This window comes from Lissotriton helveticus, chromosome 7 (assembly GCF_964261635.1).
Source record: "Lissotriton helveticus chromosome 7, aLisHel1.1, whole genome shotgun sequence".
Lineage (NCBI taxonomy): Eukaryota > Metazoa > Chordata > Amphibia > Caudata > Salamandridae > Lissotriton > Lissotriton helveticus.
Window position 1 is genome coordinate 385,572,215 of NC_136068.1, and position 20,404 is coordinate 385,592,618.

The window sequence follows — 20,404 nt, forward strand, 5'->3', positions numbered from 1 at the left end:
GTATTCCCCCCCCTTGTATTATGGGTAATCTGTTCCTGATCCCTCTTGTCCTATTTACAATCAGTACCTGCTCCCTGTATCTTCTAGGGCATCAGCGTCTTCTCCCTCTTACCTTCTGGAACACCACAGCCTGCTCCCTCTGACAATCTGTTGCAACAATACCTGTTTCTTTTCATCATTTGTGACTACAAATGGAATCTGTTCTCTTCTGAGACATTGGTACAAGCCCTCCACTGCACTTTGGAGCACATGGTGAAAGATAGTCTGTTCCTGTGTTGTGTAGGTCTTTGTATGTGTTAGTGATAAGTTTAAATTAGCAGCACTTTTGAATGGGGAGACAGTGAAGCTTCCTAAGGTGACGGGGAATGTGGGTGTGGCGTGGGAGGTTGAGTGGGAGTCTTGAAGTGGTGTTCTGAAGGTATGGAGTCTGTGCAGGAGTTGTTTGAAGATTCCTGTTAGAGAGTGTTGCCATAGTCCAGCCTGCTAGTGATTAATGGGTGAAATTCCCCATTCCTATATATTCTTAAGTTTACTGAGAGAATCATACAAAATGAACGTTTTCAGCGTGATCTCTATCGTGGTAAGCAGCATTCACCTCATTATCCTCCTTCTGTAGCACATATTTAGTGATTCCTTATAACCCTCCTTCTGTAAGCCTTCCCACATGAACTTCACAGAAGGCTAGAATATCATTGAACAGCACTAAATCTCATTCCCAGTTTGGTATCCATTCTCCTAAACACTGGGTCTCTGTCCTCTGATGCTTTTACTTTGCTAGTGTGGGCCATGATTTTCTTTTGTACGCCGAGGCAGGATACAACCCACCACAATATGAGATGCATAAAGGACAGAAGCCTACTGTTTAAGGGTGTTTTATATATTTGTCCGAACCCTCAACTAGGTCACATCCTTGTTAATGACCATATTCAATGTTTATTGTTACAACCTTTGGGTAGCTCTTCACACTATGAGAGAGTCTAATTTGTGGGGCTTATTAACATGACAGTATTTGTAAAGTATGAAATCAGTACAAGGGGCACTGTTCCAGAGTGGGTGATGCCAAGAGTCAAGCACTTACTAGGGGGAAAGAGTAGAAGAGAAAGAGGGAGGAGGGGGTGCTAGGTCTGGGACTCAGTGGAAAGATAATTATTGCCTCTTGTTGCCCTCACACACCCCGAAGGATGTCATGCTTCATTATTGGGCAGTTGCTCCTCGTCGGGCCGGTGGTGCAATGCTCTACGAGTCCCCCGGAGGGTCACTTTTGCTGAGATCTTTTAAGAGAACTGCCATTGAGTGCATGTGGGTGTGTGGATAGAGTACTAAGTGAACAGTGGTATCATGAGTGAAATGAGTTAAAACTGCCTAAGGGTTACCAGGAGAGCTTTTAATGGAGAGGTACCCTTGACAGAGTAAAAAACCTGTAGGTTAAGCGTTGCCAACAGAGGCGCAATGTGCCCAGGTAACTAAAAGATCGACATGTTTCCTGCCTGATTGGTCAAAAAGATCCCTGGCGTTTCTTCAGGACCAGAAATAAATGTGAGAGTGATGCAGTGCATGAAAGGGCAAATGTAGATGGGGTAATATTAGCCCTCCTACCGATCCGAGGTGGCCATCCCCATGAAAACTAAGGGTGACGGTTGCGGCTAGTTAGTCCACAAGTGCACTCTTGAGCGTGACCTAAAGTGGAGCTAGCAATGCTCCATAGGCTAGAAGCGTAAGGTGCCCACACCTTACTGGGGTATATCTTCGGGTATTGGCTCCATTAAACCTGCCCCGTCCTGCCACCTGCCTGTAGACCATGATTTCAAACACAGATCCTGGAGCGGATGCATTAAGCCACTGAACTACCAGAATGTACTATAGGTAGAGTGTTAGTGTTTATTTACTTTTTCTTTTGTATGTGACCCTCTCACTATTCTATGTGCAGCATTTGACTGCTTAAAGAGTAATATAACATCACAATCATCCACCTTGAACATTGTTTTATCGTGTTTCAGCTCTATTCTTCCCAGATATAAACTCCTTGCCGGCTGCATTTTACATTACTGCATCTTCTTGCTACAGAGATTTCAGCTCAACACATTACGGCCCACCCCACCATTCTACTTCCAAATTAATAACATCTGCAGAGACACAAGAGTTCATATGCTCCATAACCTGCTATCTATATTGTTCAATCATAAGGACTACGTGTTGGCTAATATCCCAGCTGATCCTCTCCCTCACCAACGACCCCGCCACCGCCAGAGCCAGCCTACACGAAGGGATGAAAGACGTTGCTGAGTGGATGAAGAACAGCCGCCTGAAAATGAACTCAGACAAGACGGAAGTCCTCATCCTGGGATCATCGCCCTCCGCCTGGGACGATTCCTGGTGGCCCCCTACCCTGGGCACCACTCCCAAGCCAACAGACCACGCACGCAACCTGGGCTTCATGCTGGACTCCTCCCTCTCGATGACCAGACAAGTCAACGCCGTCACCTCATCATGCTTCAATACCCTGCGCATGCTCCGCAAGATCTTCCGATGGATCCCCACCGAAACTAGGAAGACCGTCACCCAGGCACTCGTCACCAGTAGACTGGACTACGGGAACACCCTCTACGCCGGAACCACAGCCAAACTTCAAAAAAGACTCCAACGCATCCAGAACGCCTCCGCACGAGTCATCCTGGACATCCCCAGACACAGCCACATCTCCGGCCACCTGAGAGACCTGCACTGGCTCCCCGTCAGCAAGAGAATCACGTTTAGGCTCCTCACGCACGCACACAAGGATCTCCACGACCTGGGCCCCAAGTACCTCAACGACCGCCTGACCTTCTACACGCCCACCCGCCAGCTACGATCGACCAGCCACGCCCTCGCAACATACCACGCATCCGCAGAGCCACCGCCGGAGGAAGATCCTTCTCCTGCCTGGCAGCCAAGACTTGGAACTCCCTCCCCATCCACCTTCGGCTAACCCAAGACCATCTCTCCTTCAGGAAGCAGCTCAAGACCTGGCTGTTCGAGCAGTGACGTACCCCTCCCCCCCAGCGCCTTGAGACCCTTCCGGGTGAGTAGCGCGCTATACAAATGCCCTGATTGATTGATTGATTGATTGATTGTTTCAACATTTTAGTAGACTCACATGCTAACATAGGCTCGCTATTTTAGTCGCCTTTTCCAACGGACACCAGCACACCTCCACAGTAGTAACCTATGCCTAATTTTCGAAAATTGTACCAGCCCATCTAGTTTAGATCTGCTCCCTGGGTACAATGAAGCAAGTTAGGCTCCGTTAACGGCAACTCTATACCTACATTGTAGACAGAGGTCAGATTGGGCTCTTCCATTATCATGGAGGTACACCATGAATCAAAAAACTGCCCCCCCCCCCTTTCAATCTTAGACAGAGGTGGAAATCAAAGAATGCTGAACATTACCCTTGGTACAGGAAAACAGAAAGAAATCAGAGATCTGATCATTTCCCAGAGAATCAGTAAGATTTTTGGATTTCGCCTGAGTATCAAACAGGAAGGGTAATGATCTCTGACGGGGGCAACTTCACAGAGACACAGCTTTCTAAGAGCTCTATGCAGGGATCCCTAAGAGCTCAATGCAAGCACCCCAAGGTATTTACGAAACATAAAAAAGCATCAGGCACACCCATCGCTCAGGTAAGTTATATTTTACATTTCAGCAGTCAGGATCTATCTGGGTGGTTTGCTGGTCAAGGCTAAGGTCTGCAGTTCCCTTATGGCAGCAGAGCAGTCATCTTTCCACACACCTGTATTTGATGTTGGCCTGTTGAATGAATTCCATGTCCCATATTGAGAGATTTCTTAATAACATAAAATGTTTGCTTTGTCGCAGAGCGCAATCCTACCTGTTTCAGGAGGTTCATCATTGTCAGCATCTTCGTCTTCAACTCTAGACTAAAAGTAAAAAAGAGGCATCTTGAATGTAATGAAGCGGTATCAACAGGTTTGAGGGCAACAGAAAGAGGTGGCAGAGGGGAAGGGGAATGGGTTAGAGAAACCAAGCGTAGTGTCCTGTTATCCCCATTCCCTATTAGTCATAGCTGGTGTCTGGAATGCTGAGAGTGAATGATGGAATGGAATGCTGGTGTGTGGTGCGGAATGGAAGCTAGGACACAGAAAGTGTTGGAGGGACAAAGACGCCCTGACAGGACTTACCTGCTGTGTCATTTGAGTTGTTCACTTCAAAAAGAGTTTCTTACTTTAGTTTTCACTCTTTGGGCATTTTCATTTTTAAATTCTTTTAGCTCGTTGGTTTAACAATTAGTGCTTGGCAGTTTATTTTTTTTATTATTCGCTTTTCTGCATTCCGTGCTTTCGCAAATATTGGTGTTCACGGGGTTGATTCCCCACCACACACTTCTTTGAGCCTGATTTGCTAATGGCGTTCACCCCCCTAATGGACAAAACCCCATGATTGACAAACTCTCACATGCTCAATTACACACCGCACAGAATGAATTTCTCAAAATGAAATCTGCAAAGCACTATTGCATTACACCTGCAACTTCGAACACTTCTGCACTCAATCCCGGACCCTGAGCCTACTGCAATAAAGGCTATTCACAACAAACTTCGTTCTCATCACTTCTGAACAACATATGCACAACATGACGGCCGGACACCCAAGCCCCTGGCCAGCATCTGACCAGATGTCCGAATATCAGAACAGGTCGCTGCAGACGGGGGCTCATTTCCATATGCAAAGTAACCCTAACTATAGCCCCATCTTCATTAGTCAGAAAGTCTCCGATAACAGAAGATGCGTTCATCGCTTCTCAGATCCCACAGCATCTGAAGCAGTTACACTAAAGTGTAGTCATGGAACAGGTACCCGACGCAGCACACCCTCCTCACAGTCAGCACAACAAGCTTGAAACACGAGGACTCATCAGCAGGAATCCATTGTAGCATTTTTTTTTTGTGTGTTTCATAGTTTATTGTATGATTGATTAAAATCATTACAATTTGCAAAAAGGTATAGAGCAACTGATATGTTCTTTTTATATCGCGGGGTACTTACAAGCTGAGCTCACACTTCCTGCTGCAGCAGGACACAACCTTCCTTCCGCCACCTCTTCTTTGGACACACAGCTCTTCCTCTTGCCTGACTCTATCCTCTTCTCCCAAAGGCAGGCCGTGTTTCTGTTCTTGAAGCCAAAAGCCCACCTCCTGCAGGCTTCAAGGCATGATTTCCCTGGAGCCTGACTCTCCTATAAATTAAGGCTAAAAAAACATACTGAAAGCTACTGCACGACCATTTGAGGGATGCCTTGCTATCACCACGCTGGCTACTCCCTGTAGTAGTGCACACTGACACCATTGTGTCAGATGTGGGGAGCGGCAGACACTTCCAGGCTTGGGAAACCACATCAGCCCTGGCGAAAATGCTCAGACTGGATCACTTCGTCTCCTCATGCAATTTTCCTCTCCATCCATTCTCTCTCTCCTTCTTTCGCAGGACCATCTCTAGGGCGGTGCGACCCGTGCCACCGCACTGGGCGCTGACTTTGGGTGGGAGTGCCCTGTATTATGGTTTAACCCCTTGGGGGCGGCCGCGATTCTGCGCCTGTGCGTTTTGAAGAGTGGGCGGGTTCATGACGGCCCCCAGCCGTCATCAGCACACGCCCACTGTGATGCATGATGGCCGGGGGCCGTCATCAGCATGGAAGGGGTTAAAAAGCACCTGCTGTTGGTTCCTTGCCTCCAGCAATTTTCGGGCAGCAATAAAAATGTCAAGATAACTTCAGGGTTTAATGTTCTTCCTGGGAGAGAGATCAGAGTTTTGTCTAGTGGAAGTTGTGACTCATCTTAAAGCAGCACAGAGGGTTAATATGCCTACTGCTAAGACCGTGTACCATGCAGATCACAGAGTGCATAGCAGGGGATATAATAACAGTGAATTTTAGAGACATTGCAGCTGTTAATTTTATCTGCAATGCACCCAGCAGTGCTCACTCACAAATTCACCCTGTACACTTATCTTACTTCTACCCCTACGAACCTCAAAGACCTGTGCAGAGAAATAGATTCCCGACAAATAGGACTTACCAAATGGAACCGCAATATAGATCGGCTCAGTGGCAAACGCCAAACCAAGTGCCAAATTATGTGACCCCAAATTATGATCCCTTTCTAATGCAGCACGCACACTACAATAGGTTTAACGCACTTGAAGAGGTCGACTGACATATATGGGTATATTCACCGTCCACACCCATAAGGACAAGGAAAGAAGGACGGGTGACAATAGGAATGGGAACGGGGGTTGTGAATAGGACAGGACTGGTAGACAGCAAGAGAGGTGGTAAAAAGACTCTAAAGTCCAGAAGGGGAAGATGCAACTCGATAGTACCTCCAGACTACAGGATAACCACCGAACAAAGTAGGATAACCACTGAACAAAGTAGATTAGTTACCAATAGCAGCCCACTATCTCGTACTGATACACGAATTACAGAAGTAAATCAGGTAGTGCACTCATTAAGAGGACTAACAGAACAACCTAGAGCGGATACTCATGAAAACCTACATATTGTATCCTGGAACATAGCAGGACTAGCGGCAAAATTTGAATCGCAAGATTGGCTTAATTACATAAATAAATTCCAAATTATATGCCTGCAGGAAACATGGGTTGTAGAACCAAATGATTATACCTTAGAGGGATATAAAAGTTTCTTTGTTCCGGCCAAAAAGGTATCATCAGGGAGAGCTAGTGGAGGACTAGTAATTTATGTTAATTTACATATCCAGGGAACATGGTTGAATCTGAACTGGAACTCTTATAACTTACAAGTAGTAAGGTTTCGCTCCAATAGATTAAACCTTTTTTTACTTAACTGGTATAATGCTGTTGGAACAATGGCAAAGGGTGCAGCTGTCAAAGAACTGGACTCATGTTTAGAAAGACTGTTTGATCTAAATAAGACACCAAACCCCCCAAGTTTAATACTTTTGGGGGATTTTAACTGTCACCTTTGTGACAATCTAAAACCTTTTAACAAAGACTGGTCAAGATGCACCATTGCGAAAGGGCCGCATTTTGCTCATGTAAAAGAGGGATGGGACCTCGAGAGACTAACGAAAAGGCACGACTTGATCCAAACTCTGGATCTAGTAGAGTTGGGCGAAAATGGAGAACTCAACCCAACATTCAGAGGTAGAGGTTGTCAGTCTTATATCGATTATATTTTAGTCTCGCCCGTATTAAAAAGAAACATCAGTAAAACTGCAATAGACGCTAGCATCTTTAGCGACCATAACCCGGTAATACTCTCCATAAAAGGGTTTGATTTTAAAACAGGCCCAAATAGCACTGACGTGATAGAAAAGGCAGTGGATCAAGGAAGGAGAATCAAGTGGGCCAGGATTGATGGGGACAGATTTTATAAAAAAACTCATAACAGAGGGTCTAAATGCAATAAATATATGCCTTGCTCCAAGGGTGGAAGGAGCCCTAGTGGTCAGGGCATTTGAAGAAATTGCAAGCCACGTAAACAACCTTCTAAAGACCTCCAAAACTTTCAAAGTGCCTTCCACCCCCTGCTGGTTCGATTCCCTCTGTACTAAGGCGCACAAAAAATTGAAACTTAGCCTTCATGTTAAACCAAGGGACAAGCTTATAATAGCACAGAACAGGTCTGAATACAAAAAAACTTTGAATACTCGTAAAAAGAACTTACAAATGTAAGCTTGGGAGGACTTAAGGGACGCTGCTGAAAGGCGTGACACTTCAGGCTTCTGGAAGGTTATTAATACCCCATGCTTCCAGGACCAAGGAGTACCAAAAATAACGAATACCATTTTACCAGAACAATGGCAGAATCACTTTCAGAGCCTCTATAACCACACAGGATATTCAACTCAGGGGGACGAACTAAGACTGACACAGCCTGCAAAACTGGACTTTTCCATGAAAGAAGTTGAAATGGGAATAGTAGGGCTTAGCAAAAATAAAGCACCCGGCCCGGATGGAATACCTCCTGATCTCTTCCTAAGCAAAATTGATCTGTGGGCCCCGTTGCTAACGAGGGTTTTGAATGAGGCAGTGGTGGCAGGATTGCCTCGCTCATGGTCAACAGCAACCACAGTTCCGATCTATAAAAAGGGGAACCGTGATGACCCTCAATGCTACCGCCCTATTTCCCTCATTGACTTGACTGCGAACATACTGGGGCGTGTCATCTTACACCGTTTGCAAGAATGGGCAGAGGAGCATCAGATCCTCTCAGACATCCAATATGGCTTCAGGGAGGGCAGATCCACCACCGACCAGTGTTTGAATTTGTATCTTCTGGCAGCAAAATATACCATCGCCGGGAAGTGGTCCATTTTTATGGGGTTTATGGACCTTTCCGCAGCCTTCGACCGTGTAAACAGAAGAAAGCTCTGGTCATTACTGACTGAACTAGGTGTGGATCAACCCCTTGTGGATATCCTTCAATCTCTACACTGGAATACATCTGCAAGCGTGAGGTATAACCAAGAGGGAAATAAGACCGACCCCTTTGCCTGCACCAGTGGAGTAAGGCAGGGCTGCATCTTAGCGCCCTTCCTCTTTTCCATATACATTAACTCCCTGGAAAAAGAACTCCTCAAATTACAGGTGGACTCGCCCCAAATTGGCCAACGTGCAGTGTCGGTATTACTCTATGCCGACGACGCCGTACTGCTGGCCAGAACCCCCCTAGGATTACAAAAGCTGATTGATGGTTTTGTCGAATTCATGGACAAACTGGATTTATCGACAAACCTGGAAAAATCCTATATTATGTCAATAGGGCCAATGAAAAAGGGGAACTTTACTTATCACATTGGACCACACAAGATGGACCAGGTCAAGACCTTTTCATATTTGGGGGTACTGTTCGACAACCACCTAAATTTCAAACCTTTGGTGAAGAAACACGCAACAAAACTGGCAGCGTCAACAGGAGCCATTATGGGGTACGGCCAAAGACTGGGAAGGTGGTCCCCAGAGCAAATATTAAATTTATATAGATCCATCTGCTGTGCGAAGGTAACCTATGGTGCGGAAGTATGGGGTTTCATAGATAACAAAGTAAGGCAAATACAGGTAGAAGAAAATAAATTCTTGAGAAGGATCCTGAAATTGCCCCAGAGTGTCCCGGCGTACATCATCCATGAGGAAGTCGGAGAGCCATTTATAGAAGACCGGATTAAAATCAAACCTCTCCTAGCTTGGGTTAAAATATGGACTAACCCTGAGGCTGTTTTAACAAGACAAATTATAATGGATTGCCTCAAACGTGAAAAAGGACACAATATCCCCTGGTTGAAGTACGTTAAGGACTCGCTAGAAGAGATTGCCTGTATCAACCTTTTCACATCCCCAGAATCCATAACTATCGAGAGCAAAACAATGGTAAAAAAACTTTTTCCAGAACGGTTAGGGATAATAAGGGCTGAGAGCGAAAGTCACAAACCCACTGTTTTATCCTATTGCAAACTTACAGCGAAGCAAGGAATGGAACCATATTTGAGGGTCATGTATAATGCTCAGGATCGTTATTACATGACTCGCTTCAGACTTAACATGCTCCATCATCTATTTGCGGTTCCTGCTGGGTTCACCCACACAGTGGAGGAGAAGGGTACCTGCGGCTGCGACAACAGGTCTCCGCAGGATACCCTTCACTTTGTTTTATTGTGTCCCTTTTATTTGGTCCCAAGACGCAAGTTTTTAGTGGGGATTCTGAAAGAATCAAAGATGAGACAAGCAAACTTGGCCTTGAAGTTCCTACAGGAAGCTGAAGACGCTCATACACTATTTTGTACCATAAACTTTATCCGGATAGCACTGCGGTTAAGGAACACTAGAGAAATTGGATTTTAGCATCACCTGACCCCGTGAAAATAATCTCCTTTCCACACTAGACTAATGAAATATGGTTTTAGCTAAAACTCGAATTTTTATTCTTTTTAACAGAAAAACATTTTTGATAATATTGTGTGTATATTGTATATGTGCTTTTATGGTGTCTTTTTAAGTACCGAATAAAGAATTTAAATTGAATTGAGTGCATGAGTCAGTGGGTTACTGCTTTTGTCAGAGAGATCCTTTTCTATAAGTTAAAATCCTAATGTAGAACAGTGAGTAATTACCTTTCATCAAACAGCTGCACAAAAACTGCAAGGTAGTGGTTAAAGCATTATGATTTCCCCCCGTCTTTCATTACCCTAATGTTGCAAAATGAATTTATTTTGGTAGAAATCTATTTTTTATTATTAAGGAGCACTCCCAACCAGGGTGTAACGTTTTACATTTTGAGTTTGTGCTTCTCCAGGCAGGGGCGGCCTTAGGCATGTGCAAGCTGTGCACCTGCACAGGGCCACCAAACCCCAGGGGCCACCACTCCAATATATGTCCTTAATATAATAATCCTCTGAGGATGGATACATATTTGCGTGCCGGCCCCTGGCAGGGATTTGGCGGCCTCTGGCTCTGTTCCACTTCCAAACAGCCTGACCCCCCTCTTCACTGGCCTCCGCGCCTGCGTTCCTCCTGGTTCCTGATTGGATTCTTTTTTTCCCTACCCACTGCTGGCCCGCTAGTACGTTCCTGAGCTCTGGGGGGCTCCGCCCCACCCGGACCCACTCTTCTGGGGCCCCCAACCTACGCTCTCTGCCCAGGGCCGCCATGAGCCTAGAGCCGCCCCTGCTCCAGGTCAAGCACTCCTAAACCATACTGCCTATTAGTATGGATGGCATGTGACTCCTACACCATATAATCCTCTGTCTTATGTAACATTTCCTATACACTGATATGCGCATGTACGATTGATTGTCTCTGAGTCATGTGTGTGTGATCTAAAGTGCTCTGACACCCTACACTGGTATGAGCGCCGGTATAAAACTTATTTAAAAAAATGCATCTGAGACAGAGTGGTTATGGAGACTTGAGAGGCACTGTTAAAGGATTATTGTGAGGGAATCCGTGGAGGAGGTGGTCATTAGTGGGGCGCCAACAAATATTGTCACACCAGGCACCAATAGCACTAAAGCCGGCCCTGTTGTTTCGTCTCTCTTCTCCCTCTCTGATCACTTTCTCACTACCTACATAATCCCTTCCTCTCTTTGTGTCACGAAACCTCCTCTGACTGCTGCAATTAACCCAGAGGGAGCTGGGAAAGTGGCAGGGGCACCAGGAGCAGAGCTGGACTTTTGAAACCTTCCCTCGAATTATCAAAAATTGGAAAAACTCCGGAGGAGAGATCTCTAAATGTGATGTAGTAACAGTATCAGGGCCAAGAAATTGTGTTCCCTATTAATGTGGGGGAAAGACCTTTCTTAAGACAAGAAACCTCACTCACCCTAAGGTGCCATGCTTCATCATAGGGATCCCTCCTCACACCAGCACCGCAAGGTCCATGGTGTGGGCTACAACTTTTCTGGACCAGAAGAGGAGCTGAGGTATTTTAAGTAGAGGATACCAAAAATATGATGGCGATGGGCAGAGGGCAGAAAGAATAAGTAAGGGTATTAAAACTGTCTCTAGGGGACCAAATGTCTTTATTGTGCAGTACCCTAGGACAGGATTAAAAAAGCATAGAAGACTAGGGGTTATCATCAAATATACCCCTAAATTAGGTCAACATGTTTCTGCTCTTCAAACGACCCCCAGGTGGGGTGCATGGGCATTCTTCAGGACTAAGACAAAGTAAGACACTCTGCTATCAAATCAATGAAATAACCTAAAACAAATCTAGATATGTATATACTGGCTACGACATGATGGTGGCCTGTGTATATGAGTGATGGCCCAAATCTAGCAAATATATAAGGGTACACCATCTCATCTGATCAATAATATTCAGTTACCTCTCGTCAGCATTATAGGTAAGCCATTTAGTGCATAGCCGCATAACAGTATGTGCAATTCACAAACATGGAGGTCCCGGCGAGAGCTCCATGTTTGTGAATTGCACGGACTGTTATGCCCATGAACCCTGCCTGGGGTCGTTTGAAGGGCAGAAACATGTTGACCTAATATAGGAATATATATATTTTCTGATAACATTTTTGTTGGCTTTTAGGACTCTGGGCACTTTACTCCTACTAACCCGTGGTATAGTGCTTGGGCTCTCTCTCCTAAACATGGTAAGAATGGCCTACATTTGATTGGTACATTTAATTAACTTGTAAATGGTTCTACGTGTAACCAGGGCGTCTAAATTAAATGCTGCAAGTGGGGTGCAGCACCCATTGTGCCACCCACTTTAAGTTCCCTGGTAAATCATGTTTCAGTCCTGCCACTGCAATCTGTAGTGAGGTTATAAACTGCCATTTTGACCTCACAAAATAAACCTTTTGCCAGGCCTAACCCTTCCTTTTTAATACTATAAGTTACCACTAAAGTAAACCCTCAAGCTCTTGGGCAGGATGCATAGTATTTAAAATATAGGGCATGTGTATTTAGGTTTTACATGAGCTGACAGTGAAAAACTCCTAAAGTAATTTTTCACTGTGGTAAGCCTATGTCTACCATAGACTAACACTGAGTTACCTTATTACACTTAATAAGTGATCATTTCAATTTGGGAACATATAGAGAAATACTTCTGCCACTGATCTGAACTGTAGTTTAAAACACTATTTAAAAGTAATGCCAGATTTTAAGTTACTTTTCTGAAAATGTCCCTTTTAGAAAGTTGACATTTTTCTGCTCTAAACCAAATATGCCTTTCTGCCATTTTCCAGGGACCCATGACTGTGAATGGCATTCTTGTAGTGTGTTATGCACTCCTGCCAGATATTGGCCCAAAAGGGGCCTGGGTGTAGAGGGAGTGGGTTATCCTGACAGGATTGCTGCAGAGGAGCTGTGTCCTGCCCTGATTACATTTCAAATTACCCTGCCGGAAGCACACACAAAAGGAACCTGACACCAGGCCAGCCCTTGCCACTTTATATAGTTTGGCCATTTCCAGGAGAAGAACTGGCCAGAACAAGTTGGGGAGTAGGCCAAGTATTGCCCACCACATAAAGGCCTGCACCGCATGTAAATGTGGCATATTCAGAACCTCTCACCAGAACACTCATGTACCTGTGGAAGATTCACAAGAAGGCCTGCCCTGCGGTCTCAAGAAGGAAGATAGGACCTGATTGCCTTGAACCCAGGCTTCCAAAACCGACTTCAAGGGTCAGTCGACTGACCTCCTGTTTGAGCTACAGGGACACAACAAGCCTCCAGAGACATCCCTCCAACTGCCCAGCACCAACTGAACCCAACTGGACCTGCCTGAGCCCTAGTGCTGGCAACTGTTAGAGGGAGTCTTGATCCCCAAGAGGTGCCCCTAGTGGTCCTGGAACCTTGGCTGGTAGAGTATACTTGTCTAGCCACAAAACTAAATGTCCTGAGTTCCAGGCGAAGATGTAGAATTTTTGGGGCTTTTCATGACCACGAAGGAAATCCTTGCATCGCCCGATGACCATCTGTGATGCCCACTGATTAAAATCTCCGGCGACAACCTGCTCTTCACGTCTGCTCTGAGAACCAGCACCGATTGCATGAATCTGCATCGATCACCAATGAGAAGCAGCTGCGACTACAGACTCTTCGCAATGAACAGCGACTGTCCGCAATGCCCAACTTTCTCCTTGAACCGACAAGGGTCTCCAGGCATCAACCGCAAATGCGAAGTCCTGCTGCAGCTCGCAGAAGGTAAAAACATTCAGAAGGACAAACCTGGTTCCTGTCTTCGACCATCACTCCATCGCCTTGCCTCAGCTTGTGACTTTGACACAGACCAGCACAACCTGATAACTGCAATTAGTGATTTGTGCTTTTCGGCACTGTTTTAACTAGAAACTTAAAATAATTATAACTCTGGTTCTACTGATTAGATTTGAGTAATTTTGGTGTCTCGTTTTATTTCTTAAAATGCACTCTAATTTTCTGAATTGGTTTGAGATTTTTCTTATGTTGTGTTTTCACTTTATGACTGCATGAGTGCTGCATAAATACTTTATACTTTGCCTCTAAGTTAAGCCTAACTGCTTTTGTGCCACGTTACCAGAGGATTAAGCTCAGGTTTATTTAGTGGCATTTGGTACACCCTGACACGTATTGTGTTTATTTTTGTGAGTGGGGCTTCCTCCCCTGTCAACTAATAACCCAATTTGTTACAATGCTCAACCATCCTGAAATCACTCTGCTACACACACAGTGTGAGTGCAGGTGCTAGTCTCAACATCCACACAACATCAGAAAGCTAATACTCCACTGCACCTCAGTTCGGTGGCATTTACCTTCATATCGTTTAAATTTGACTCTAGTAATATCTTGTTCCATAACTTAGCTAAATCTCTATTAAGATGCATGCAGACAAAGAAGTAAAGAAAGATGGAGAATGTGGGATAAAGGAAGCAGCAGGGAAGTAGCACTCATGTAGCTAGCCCTGCGGCCGCCCGTGGTGGTCCCTCCGTTTGCCACCCTGCGACGGGCGCATTGAAGAACATGGGAGGTAGTGCTGGTGAGATTCCTCCATTTGCCGCCTTGGCGGCTGATTGCAGAGCGGGGGGTGTTGCTGGCAAATGCCGTCCAGAGAAGGCAGGTACGGAACGGGTGAGGCCGCCACCCCAAAAATGTGTGCCGCCCGGGACTGACCACATCCCCCAGCCCCCCTTGCAACGCCAATGTGTAATAGAAAGGTGGAAGGTGGAAGGTAGAGAGGGATAATGTTACTTACCCAGTAAACATCTGATCTTGGCATGTAGAGCTATAGATTCACATGCTTTGCATACTCCTGCCATCTAATGTTGGGCCCGGATGTTTGCAAGTTGTTTTTATTCGAAGTTAATTGACCCTGCGACTGATTCTACTGACGTGCCAGCACAGTTGTAGGGAACGCACGTGAAGCCTTGCATGGGGTACAATTGTGATGCAAGACACCATAATTCCCAGCAGTTGCATGAACACTCTTGCTGGTAAAGCTTGGTTGGGTTGAAAATGTAGAAGCATAGCCTGTATATTGCGTTTTCTGGCTGTAGGAGAGTAGGGTCTGCTTCCTATGGTCACCTCCACTTTTTGCTGCGATACTCTGATTTTTAGGTCGACCTCTTGTATACTTTAGTATACCTATTTGCTTACTGAATATGTGGACACGAGTCAGACGCGCGCATTTTCCGTCTCGGATTTGGCCTCGTGAGCGCGCTTTTACTGCTGGCTGTTTGCTGTGAATGTCGGATTCTGACGCGCGCCTTGGGATTGGGTCGCGCGCGTAAGAATCCGACTCTGCCATGCTCCGTAGGTTTCAGTTTCGTTTTGACCATCTGCACGACGCGACGCGACCGGGCACATAGTTAGTACCCAGCACTTTCCTTCAGTTGCTGGCGAGGATGCAGTGTCGTGAGACCACCGCTAGCCGATACTCTCTGAGAATATCGTGATTCTCTCTGCCGAAAACAGCAGGCCACACTCTGTTCCTGGAAGTTTCTTTGGGAAAAAGGAGGTGCGCAGTGCCGGGAGGCTCCCTTCTAGACCTCTTTCGGGACAATGCACTCCGGTAAGCGTTCCATGAGCACACACAGGCCACAGCCGCTTTTTCAGTACGGCGGGCTGTGCCTAATAATGCTGGCGGTGCAAACAGGTGGTCGGGGCATGGCCTTTGTCCTGGGGGCTGCTCCAGGAGGCGTTGCGGGCTCGCTTTTCCCCGCTGAAGGGAGAGAGGGGCACGCAGTGTCTTATTTAGCTCCTTCAGGACACTGCTGACAGGACGCTCCTCGCAGGGCACCGAGAGAAGGTGCACAAGTGGCGGGGTTTGCAGTTAGCAATTTTTCTGCAGCGCGTGGGGTGTCACGGGTAGGTTGCTGCGGGGGCATGTGCAAAGGGACAGCCGCAGGGCCTTACCGCTGGATGTTAAAATCTTTGTCCGGTTGTATTCCGCCCCGACTCCCCCTAATCGTGCTGGCAGCAGGTGTGATACAGGGTGACTCTGGCTCCCAGATAGCAGCAGGGCGGCTTATCGACCTTGAAGTTCCCGGGGCTGCTGCTTTGCATGCGTACCGCACAGGCCTTCCTAGCGCTGCGGGCTGTACTCTGCTTTTCCGGCGCTAGATGCATAGGTGCAGAAGTGTGTCCCACATATGCCACTGCAGTAAAGATAACAATGTTTGCTACGAGCCTAATTTGCACTTTATTATCCCGTCGCTGTCTCCTTTCCCAACACTTCCAGAAACTATTCAAACTTATCATACTCGCCCAGACTGCTTGGCTCCCTTCGTTTGCTGATAAAAAAGCGTGAATATATTACAATTAGCTTTAAGGCAATTTTACCCTTTGTGATAATCTAAAACATCTTTCGACAAAATGGAGTTGCTTTGGTTTTTTTTGCTTGCTTTGGTGCATTTAATAAATGTATTTATTTATTTAAAAAATATGTTTACAATTTGCTGTTATGGAAATTGAAGTAGAGGATGTGGCATAATAGCCAAATCTGCTGACTTTAGTGCTGGGGAACAAAGTCCGCATTTCGGGGTCAGCTCAACATCTTGTTTTTTAAATGGCTACTGCATCATGACGTACACGTCATCACACTGGTGTCACTGGAGCGTCTTGACAGATACATGCACATGTGAGATGGTGACGCCAGATACATGCACATGCGAGATGGGCATGTGCTTATTTACTTTTTTTTGGGCGTTTTTTGGAAATGCCTCTCGTCATTGGAAAACAAGCACTTTTTTTATTTTTGCTCATTCACAACAACATAGGCGAAACAATTGACATAGCTAGAGATCGAGTTGTGCCTTTGGCTTAACCTATTGCACTTCCAATTATTCATATTACTGCTGCCAAGAAGGACCACGTGAAGTGTGATAAGTTCAGCCAGTTCAGCCCTTTTTTTATACAACAGCTCTTTGCATGCTGCGATTTATTAACCTATACTTACGCTGTTAACAGTGAAACTACAAGTCCCAGCATGCAGTGTGCTTTTGACTGTAAAGCTAGACCTGGCTGAGACCTCATATGTGATATTGGGCAACATTGTAGCTGTGTTGACCTCAGAATCAAGGTGATGCATACAGTGTTAGTATGCAGATTACCACATATGAACACGAATTTTGCTTTATTGCCAAATTTAAGCACCCACAACTTCATCTTTGACTCTTCAATCTGGGTCACCCTCACACACCCTCTCACACCCTCACCCTCACACCCCCACATCCTCACCCTCACACCCCTCAACCTCACACCCCCTCAACCTCACACCCCTCAACCTCACACCCCCTCACCCTCACACCCCCTCACCCTCAAACCCCCTCACACACCCTCACACACACCCTCAGGCCCCCTCACCCTTACCCTCACCTTCACACCCTTACCCTCACCTCACAAACACTCACCCTCTCTCACCCTCACTCTCACCCCCTCTCACCCCCTCTCCCCCTCTCACCCTCGCACCCCCCTCACCCACCCCCTCACACACCCTTTCACCCCCCTCACCCTCACTTACCCTCTCACCCTCACTTACCCGCTCACCCTCACTTACCCTCTCACCCTCACTTACCCTCTCACCCTCACTTACCCTCTCACCCTCACACACCCTCTCACCCTCACACACCCTCTTACCCTCACACACCCTCTCACCCTCACACACCCTCTCACCCTCACCCCCTCACCCTCACCCTCACACACACCCTCACACCCCCCCTCACCCTCACACACCCTTTCACCCTCACACACCCCTTCACCCTCACACACCCCTTCACCCTCACACACCCCTTCACCCTCACCCTCACACACACCCTCACCCTCACACACACCCTCACCCTCACACACCCCCTCACCCTCTCACATCCCCCCTCACCCCCTCACACCCCCTCATCCTCACCCTCACACCCCCTCAGCCTCACATCCCCTCACCCACCCTCACACCCCCTCACCCCCTCACCCTCACACCCCCTTACCCTCACACCCCCTCACACCCCCTCACCCCCCTCACCCCCACACCCTCACACACCCTCACACACCGCCACACCCCCTTGCACCCCTCACGCCCCCTCACACTCCCTCACCCCCCCTCACATTCCCTCACCCACCCTCACACACCCTCACACACCCTCACACACCTCACTCACCCTCACTCATCCCCACAACCCACACCCCCTCACCCTCATGCCCACTCACCCCCACACCCCCTCACCTCACACCCCCTCACCCCCCTCACCCTCACACCCCCTCATCCTCACACCCCCTCATCCTCCCTCACACCCTCAGACCCCCTCACCCCCCTCACCCTCACACACCCCCTCACCCTCACACACCCCCTCACCCTCACTCACCCCCTCACCCTCACTCACCCTCTCACCCATGCTCACCCACCCTTTCACCCTCACTCACCCTCACCCTCACTCACCCTCACACAACCTCTCACCCACCCCTTCACCCTCACACACAGCATCACTCTCACACACACCCTCACTCTCACACACACCCTCACTCTCACACACACCCTTACCCTCACACACCCTCTGGCGCCGCGGCCATGGCGACTGACGCTGGAATCTGGGGACCACGGTTCGATCCCCGGCTCCGGCGGCAGGTTTGCCCAGCACCATGTGACTCTGGGCAATAGCTCGCTTAATCTTCCCGACGGCCCCCAGCGCCTAGAGACCCTTACGGGTGATTGTGCGCTTTACAAATGTGGACTTTACTTTACTTTACACACCCTCATCCTCACACACCCTCACCCTCTCACACCCCCTCACCCTCACCCTCTCACACACCCTCACCCTCACCCTCTCACACCCCCTCACCCACTCACACCCCCTCACCCTCACCCTTGCACGCCCTCACTCACACTCGCACTCTCACACACCCTCGCTCTCACACACCCTCGCTCTCACACACCCTCGCTCTAACACACCCTCGCTCTCACACACCCTCGCTCTCACACACCCTCACACTCACACACCCTCACTCACACACCCTCACTCTCACACACCCTCACTCTCACACACCCTCACTCTCACACACCCTCGCCCTCTCACACACCCTCACCCTCTCACATACCTCTACCACTCTACCGCCCTCACTCTACCACTCTATCGCACTCACTCTACCGCCCTCACTCTACCCCTCTACCGCCCTCACTCTACCACTCTACCGCCCTCACTCTACCGCCCCCACTCAACCGCCCTCACTCATTCTAGCACCCTCACTCACTCTACCGCCCTCACTCACTCTACCGCCCTCACTCACTCTACCGCCCTCACTCACTCTACCGCCCTCACTCACTCTACCTAACACACCCTCGCTCTCACACACCCTCGCTCTCACACACCCTGGCTCTCACACACCCTGGCTCTCACACACCCTCACTCTCACACACCCTCACTCACACACCCTCACTCTCACACACCCTCACCCTCTCACATACCTCTACCACTCTACCGCCCTCACTCTACCACTCTATCGCACTCACTCTACCACTCTACCGCCCTCACTCCACCACTCTACTGCCCTCACTCTACCACTCTACCGCCCTCACTCTACCACTCTACCGCCCTCACTCTACCGCCCCCACTCAACCGCCCTCACTCACTCTACCGCCCTCACTCACTCTACCGCCCTCACTCACTCTACCGCCCTCACTCACTCTACCGCCCTCACTCACTCTACCACCCTCACTCACTCTACTGCCCTCACTCACTCTACCTATCTATCGCCCTCCCTCACTCGATCTATCTATCTATCGCCCTCCCTTGCTCTATCTATCTATCGCCCTCCCTCGCTCTACCTATCTATCTATCGCCCTCCCTCACTCTATCTATCGCCCTCCCTCACTCGATCTATCTATCGCCCTCCCTCTATATCGATAGCCCTCACTCCCTCTATCTATCGCCCTCACTCACTCTATCTAGCGCACCACCACAGCATCATTCAGGGGTACCACAGCATCACTCGGCACCACCACAGCATCACTCAGGGGCACCACAGCATCACTCAGGGGCACTACAACATCAATATGCGCTACCACAGCATCACTGAACGCCACAGCATCACTCGTCGCCACCACAGTATCAATCTGTGCAACCATTCAACATCAACTGGTTCAAATATGTTCTCTCAATGTTTCAAGCTTTATTACAAATGTCACAAAGATGTTAATATTTCACTTCTGTTCTTGGATTTTCGTCACAATAAAATACACTGAACATAATCCTCACAAAAGTTATTTACAAAAGTTTAAGCTATTGCCATTATAAATTCCAATAACTTTTATTTAAGTATTATGTATTTAAAAAAATTAAAAGCCATTGTTATTTGTAATATCAATACATCTAAGTCACGTAAATACAAAACATGTTGCATTACAAATGCTGTAGGTGTCACATTTGCAAAAGATAAAAGTATT

General features: G+C 47.6%; 1 protein-coding gene across 1 annotated transcript in view; it reads right to left on the reverse strand.

Annotated features, from left to right (window-relative positions):
• The window catches only part of LOC144768501 (fer-1-like protein 4), a 936,890-nt gene that overhangs the window by 221,535 nt on the left and 694,951 nt on the right, over positions 1-20,404 (reverse strand). The window contains exon 32 of the mRNA XM_078652210.1: positions 3,872-3,920. Within this exon, the coding sequence (XP_078508336.1) occupies positions 3,872-3,920 (49 nt within the window). The remainder of the gene's footprint in view (positions 1-3,871; positions 3,921-20,404) is intronic.